At 34.0% G+C, this 7462-nt stretch overlaps 1 protein-coding gene across 1 annotated transcript; it reads left to right on the top strand.

The window, feature by feature from the left end:
- Positions 1-2930: 2930 nt before the first annotated feature.
- On the top strand, positions 2931-6730 carry LOC146910981 (rRNA-processing protein). Its single transcript, XM_085727370.1, has 3 exons — positions 2931-3174; positions 5785-5894; positions 6151-6730. The coding sequence occupies exons 1-3, from the start codon at positions 3003-3005 to the stop codon at positions 6445-6447; spliced, it is 579 nt and encodes a 192-aa protein (XP_085583496.1). The 5' UTR covers positions 2931-3002; the 3' UTR covers positions 6448-6730.
- Positions 6731-7462: the final 732 nt, after the last annotated feature.

Genomic DNA, 7462 nt, shown 5'->3' with positions numbered 1-7462 from the left:
AAGTAGGAGTATATAAATAAATAGTAGTAAGATTAGAAAGGAAGATCTATGAGTGAATGAGTAAGGTGGGGAGGTTGGAAATGCATTCAAGGCAACTTGTACGACCCTACATGTATATTTAATGTGTTTCATCAATCTTCTTCCTTTCTTTTTCAAATTTATCTGTCTCACAACGTCTCTGTGGATTCAGTTCCATCACAACTTTTTTTCGTTTTAACATTTTCCTTATAAGGGTACTGATGATAAACATGCATTGAAGTTTATAATTTAAAATGTAGTGGTGCTAATACTTCTGTTACTTTTCGTACACTGCTCGCTCACTCATTGTAGGTTTTGAATTTAAAGCAATATAGCAGTTTTTACTCATTTGTTGCAGTGGCAAATTGTTGACTATGTGATCAAAATCCAACGACTAACATTTTAATTGTTACATAACTTAAACTATACAGTTGAATTATTGTTCATCTACCCAAAGTTTACACACTACGTGAGAGGTGACCACATTCATTGCTCGAAAATGTGAGTCAGCTAATTTTTGATAATATGGCTCTCAATTGCTAAGGCATGAAAATGTGACAGTAGAGGATTGCGATCCCTCATTATAAGCCTGAATGAATAAAACATAGTTAATTTACCACATGGATACCATTTTTGTGAGAAAATGATCAAGACAAGAGCGTGTAAGAAATACATAAAAAATGAATTAAAAACCCTATTACTATACCAATGGCAAAAAGTAGTTAAAACATACGATTTTTTTTTTTTGAGGGAAAAACATACGAATATTTAGATCACCTCTAAAAAAATGATTAGATGAGATGAATACATAAATCTCCTTTTTTTTTTAGGAGGGTGTATATATACGTTTATTTAATCATTATTCTTTTATTTGAATCTAAACTATTTATAAAAATATAATACTATTAAAACTTTGGGTGATAACTTTGTCATTTTTGTGGTCTCGTCTTTGTTTTTTACTTAGTTCAGTTAGATTTATATATGGAGGGAGAGAAGCTCTCTAACCCACTATGAACAAGTCTCTTTGTGGTCTTATCCGTCTCAAGGAACTAGCCATCATATATTTTTTTTGTCAAGACTAGTCTTTATATGATCAAGTGTTTATGCGGCAAAATATATACTAGCCTTCATACTAGTCTTTATATGATCAAGTGTTTATGCGGCAAAATATATACTAGCCTTCATATTTTGCCGCATAAACACCTGTTTTATAAAAAATTGCAAATTTATATTTAAATATAAAGGGATACCTACCACATTTTTATGTTTTGTTTCTTCCAATGTTAACCTTCATTGCATAATCAATTAATTACATTTAATTACTATTTTACATGGAAACTGATCTAATTCTAATTTTAAATTTAAATAAAATCAAATCTAGTTTATAAAATAATCTCAATAAATCAACTTTAAAAGAATCTATAGGCAATTATTTGAGTTATGCTCGATTCCGATTAGTCGGTTGATATTAGCATATGTTATTTGAGTTTCTACTCACGTCCAGTTGTTTTGAAGTATTTTTTCTTTCCTTGATTTCTCTTGAAGATTGTCTAACACTACTAGTTGATTGAATGTGAGATTAACTTATATGTATCGTGTAAAACTTTTTTACACATATATTCAATCAAATCATAACAAATAGATGTGTAGCAATATTTTATGAACTAACCTAAAAAAGTGACATCATAAAAATGATTTGATTGAGCGTATGTATAAAAACAAAAATATACCGTCGGTGTATATAAATTAAATTCAGTTTTTTTTTTTTTGAGACAAAATTCAGTTATTTATAAGTTAGTAGTTGATTGAATCTCGTTCAAAAAATATGTATTGAAGATTGTTTTTCTGACATTCATAAGTTCATAATGACACATGAAAAATACCAAATTGCCCCTAGCGTTAGTTAACTACCGCTGACATATCTGGCAACAGTTAACTGCCGCTGGGTCCCAGCGGTAGTTAACTACCGCTGAATTCATTTCTTCACAGCTTCACCGGTGAAAATGTCTTCTTGTGAAAACAACAGTAATCCAGAAGAAAACAATTCTTCATGAAACCCATAAATTTCTTTTCCCCCGTTTTTTTCCCTTCATTCACTCACCCGCATATATCCCTTATTATTTTTTCAATTTGATTCTTTTTTCTTTCATTCACTCGGTCAACCTCAATCGATACCTTCTTCGATCAATCCAATTCAAAACCTATTTACACCAGCCCCTTCAAATTGTTATTTTTTTTTTATCATACTAGCTTCAAGTGTAGTTCAAACTTCAAATACAAAATCATTCTAAAATTAATACATTAAAACAACACAGACCAAAACCCATTCTTCAAAAAGAGTTTGAGGATTTGAAGTTTCTGGGAAATTGGTGAGAACGAAGCAATTGAGAGTCGATTTTGGAGACGAAACAAGATTCGCGATTCATTGAGATAGTGATGATTCGATTTGTATGAAGTGATTGTGAAGAGGAACAAGAAAATGAGATTGAGGCAGAGGGATTGTGAAAAGTTTAGTTTGTGAGAGCAATTATGAAGTTCGATCGATGCTACGGATCTGCGACTGTGAAGTGTTTGATGGTGAAGTTCAATGCGTGACACATGAATGAATAATTATGCACACAAAGACATTTTCACCGGTGAAGCTGTGAAGAAATGAATTCAGCGGTAGTTAACTACTGCTGGGACCCAGCGGCAGTTAACTGCTGCTGGATATGCCAGTGGTAGTTAAGTACCGCTAGGGGCAATTTAGTATTTTACATGTGTTATTATGAACTTATGAATGTCAGAAAAGCAATTTTCATACGTATTTTCTCTTATTGGGCTGAGAGTACAAATGTTTAGTTTTGGGCTTACTGAAAGCCTAGCCCACCGTGAAATCTTCTTCTTCACGAGGCACCAGCTTTGGTCTCTGTAAATTAGGGTTTGCAATTTGTTCAATTTTCTCTCCTCAATTGCTCTGAACCTCGTTAATTAATCTTCCAACAATGACGAAAAATAATGATGAACGCAACGATAATCATGAAGATAAGCAGAAACAATTGACGATGAAGAAGAATAAAAGGAGGAACGTTTCGAGGTTAGGTGGAAGTGGCCTTTCACTTAATGCTTTCGCTAATGCCAAATCCAATAACAGTGGATACAATCCATCTCTCATAAGTATGCAATTTTCTCTCTTTTTCAGCATCTTTCATAATTTTTGGTGTATAGTAGAGTAATTAATTACTCATTTGAGTTATAGTGTACAGAGAATTGATTTGAGTTTATTGCTGCAATTTAATGCTTGGGTTGGTAATAGTATAGTATACCATATTGTTTTTATTATTTTTGTGATGGATGAGGCAAAAAATTTGTTCCATTACATACCCAAATATGAGCAGAAGAAACGCTGGGATATTGGATAGAATGGAATTGTGTGTATTCCATCATGTTTTTAAATATATAAGCAATTGGAACATAATATCATTTCATTACTTTGCACTGTATTCCGTCCCTTAACACAGAGTAACATAATTCGTTGGTTCCATTGGAGAACCGCGAATTGGTTCGCGCGAACCAATTCGCGGTACTTCCGCGTACTGGTTCGCCGGAATTCGCGTGAAAATTCGCAGCCGCAAGCGTACCGGAGTATCCCCAGAAAATCTGGAAAAATAGATCTAGAAATAGGGAAGAGATAGTTTCTGAAAGTCATGATGAAAAGGAGGAAATAGCGATTTTGTATGAGAAGAAGGCAGAGGCAGAAGATAGATCTTGAATCTGGAAAAAGAGGAGCCGCTGCTGTTAGGAGGAAGAAGATGACTTCTAATTTCTGAAATTAGGTTTTTTCATTGGGCCTCTGGAGTCTGGACAGTAAATGGGCCTTTGTTTGGACTATTTGTATTAAAATATAATGAAGTTACAATTCCTAATCATACCCCCTTTCACAACAAATTATAATCTTACCCATAATAGTGTACCAATTAATACATTAGCGCGTACCGCAAACCAAAATAGCGTACCGACTATGTATACCCCCCACATACCGGATTCTTTGAAGGATGCGTACCGCGTACCCGAACCCGTACCACGTACCGAAGCGAACCACGAATTATGTGATTGTGCCTTAACATTTGTTGCTCGGCTTTTTTTGTTCCACCTTTTTGGGCAATCTTTTTTACTTAACCTCTTTCCCAAATTATTCATCAAATTGTTATTTTGTGTTCGTATTGTTTATATTTTTATTTATATTTATTTTGTAAATGTATATTTTTAGGACTTAGATCTTTTTTAAAACTACTAAGATTATTGGTCTAAATGTGAAGGGAGTCTAACAAGATACGGTAACACTCTTAGTGTGGATAGTGAACCCAAATCCGACATGGTTAATGTACCTAAATATATTGGTGCTTCGCTAGAGCTTGTTGGTAATTCTAGTTTCCATGGTATATAGTTATTGTCCTCCTTTCATTTTCTTCCAACATCTCTCTCCCTTTCTGCTTTTGTTTCTTTGTCCAACGTCGGTATTCATTGTTGCTTCGGCAAATTAGGGACTATGCAATTAATTATGCTAAAATCGTAGTGAGGGGTCTAGCGATCCGTAAGACTCATTTAGGTTCTATTATAATTCATACCTGGCATTTAAAAGCATTGGCTGATTTCACAATTTGAACTCGTTATGTCCTACCATGCAGCAACAAATCAGTGGTTTGGTCAAGTCTCTATTTCAAAGGAGAAGGTAGATGTTGGGATTCAAAGAAAAAAGAATGGAAGTAGGCCATAGGAAGCATGAAGCATGTTACATAAGAAACTTCAGAAGTCATTTTTTAACATTAAGCTACATAGTTTGGCGTTGTGAACATTTGAAATACCATGAGAAGTATTTTTTTTTTTCACATGTCAAGCTCCATTTTAAATTAAAAAGCACCAAGCACGGTGGTCTATCCACGTAATAATGTCGTCGCCGTAGACAACTTCTATGACTAAAAAATCCAGCGAATTCGCTGTATTTATCTTTTTATTTTATTTTTTTGAATGACAAATGTTAGTATGTTAATTGTTAGTTTGTTAATATTTTCCTCCTTGCGAGTACATGAACCTTTAAATGAATTAGGGTTCTTCTTTCCTTAGATTGGCGAGTTTGTGTTAATCATGTCTATGGAGAAGCTAACAAGGTTCCTGATGATTTAGCTACTTTGGGGGTGCTCTTTAGATGATTATTTGGTTATGGAGCAGTCTGGCTCCTTTGTCATAGAGTCGTTGCTTGCTGATGTTTTAAGAGTTTCTACCCCTAGTGTTGTTTCCGTGTAACTTTGTTTTCCTGGGATTTAGTCCCTTCCTTCTTTTTTAAAAAAAAAAAAAATCCAATGAGGCAAATAAGTATAGTACTTTGGTAAAGTTTTACTATTGGCACCTCGCCTCTAGTTAGCTCACGTGATTTTATTATCTTCATTGAATATTTTGGTGATAATCAAACAGTAATTCCTTGCGTTGTTTTTTTCAAAATATTTTATGTAATAAAAGTACAAAAAAACTTCTTTCATTTGGTACTTTCCAATTGTAATTTGTTCTGAAGATGCTATATTTTCTCATTTTATGTGCTCTTTAGAGCATTGTTTTCCTCTCACGACCATTTAAGATTTTCGAACATTACCCTGATTCTGAATATATACCATCACTTTTAATATGATTTGGGATGAGAATGTGGACCGCCATACCTAACTGAAGTTCCATTGCTATATTTTAATATGTCAGTGGTGCACACTTGTCATGGATTTGTTTTTTCTTTTTCAGAGAAGCAGAGGGAGATATACAACAATGCTAAGAAAGTGAAGAAGTATAAGAAGATGCTAAAGCAGCAAAACCAGCAGAATGATCCCTCAGTCTCCCAAAGACATATTGAGGTTTGATATCATATTTGCTGCTTGCCTTGAGATTGTTATTATTACTATCTACAGGTCAAGACCTACCTAATACGTCAGATATGCTGATGATTTTGATTTTGTGTTACCGCTATTTATGGAATTCAAATTTATCCTGTGTCATAAAAGAGAAATTTTTATTTCAATGTTGATCTCTCTGAGGTTCTTCGTGCCTAACATTGATTGATGTTTACTTTTTTATCACACTATTTATTTTCCTCTCTACTTGCTGTTGCAGAATTTGAATGAAACTGAAGAGGACAAGGATAAGAATGAGAGGAGGAGAAGGAAGAAGGATAGTGCTTTTAGTTTGGAAGAACTATACAAGAAGCAGCATGAAGAAAAAGAGAAAGAAAGAATGGAGAGGGAAGCAGTATTCAAGGAAAAGAAGGAACAGAGAGAAAAAGCTGAAGCTCGCAGAAAAATTTTACGGGAAAAAATGTTTAAGAAGACACGAAAAGGACAACCTATTATGAAATACAGAATTGAACATCTTTTGGAGACTATCCAAGGCTCAGCTAGCAACAAATCCTGATTAGTGGACTAGGGAAGAGCCAAATGCAGATAACATCAACATCCCATTTATTTTCATCTGAATTTTGTTGCTGACAATGAGTTACTTTCTTAATTATTGTCAATGGTTGTATCAAATTTTGAACCTTAATTTATACCGGTCATTACCGTTGTAGGCAGTGTGTACAAGTCCAAGCCTTTCATGTTATATAGAAACAGTTAAGAATTGAAACAGAGAACACTTAGCATGAACTTTCTTCAGTTTATTCATTATATAATTGGGTACCTTTTCCCTCAAAAATAAATTGGGTACTTATTTTTAATGATTACGAATCAAACTCGGTACTCTGGATTTACACCACTTACACACTTTATGCATCGACGGTTTGCACGTATAGTTGATTACTTGAATATGCATTTCGTCTTCTAGTTTTCATTTTAAACAGTATCCAAACGCAGGAAAGGTACAATGATAGTTGCAGGTAAGTTTTCTTTCACGTATCTCATGAAGTTTTTTCCAGAAATTTCACTGGTATTTCCATTTCACCTAACAACCTATAGTGGGAATTTGCCGAAGTTGTACAAATGAGATGAGATAGAAATTATGCAATAATCATTATTGGCTTTTGAAAGAGTACCTGCTTTGTAGCTAAACTTATTCTTATTGATGGCACTTTAATGAACTTTAGCAAATATAACAATAAACGACCGCGACATTGCCAAATCCAAAATAGATTATTTTCATTCACTATATGAACGCAGTATAATTGCATAAGTGAGAGAAAACCAAAGGAATAAACATTTAACCGATACACAACAATATAACAATATTAAGATCAACAGAAATTGGTGTTGAATCTCTTATCATAATAACAAAATATAGATTCTGACTAGAAAGGGAGGAAGGAACAAAGGTCAAGGGTAACGACACACCACAAATCTCCTCTTAGGCTGAGGTGAACATATGAGCATAAGAGTGAGAGCAAGAAGTAGCACCATCAGAAGTCCTGTGAAATCTATACATAACTCCGTGCACG

Source organism: Medicago sativa, chromosome 7 (genome assembly GCF_051527215.1).
Source record: "Medicago sativa cultivar Bolivia chromosome 7, Bolivia_mono, whole genome shotgun sequence".
Taxonomy (NCBI): Eukaryota; Viridiplantae; Streptophyta; class Magnoliopsida; order Fabales; family Fabaceae; genus Medicago; species Medicago sativa.
The sequence above is the reverse complement of the archived record's forward strand: the minus strand, read 5'-3'. Positions and strand labels throughout refer to the sequence as shown.

Excerpts from the sequence above, each read along its gene's own strand:
- LOC146910981 (XM_085727370.1), top strand. The coding sequence starts at position 3,003 with ATGACGAAAAATAATGATGAACGCAACGATAATCATGAAGATAAGCAG. Across the intron at positions 3,175-5,784 it reads ATACAATCCATCTCTCATAA|AGAAGCAGAGGGAGATATAC; the intron begins GTATGCAATTTT and ends TTTCTTTTTCAG. Across the intron at positions 5,895-6,150 it reads TCTCCCAAAGACATATTGAG|AATTTGAATGAAACTGAAGA; the intron begins GTTTGATATCAT and ends TTGCTGTTGCAG.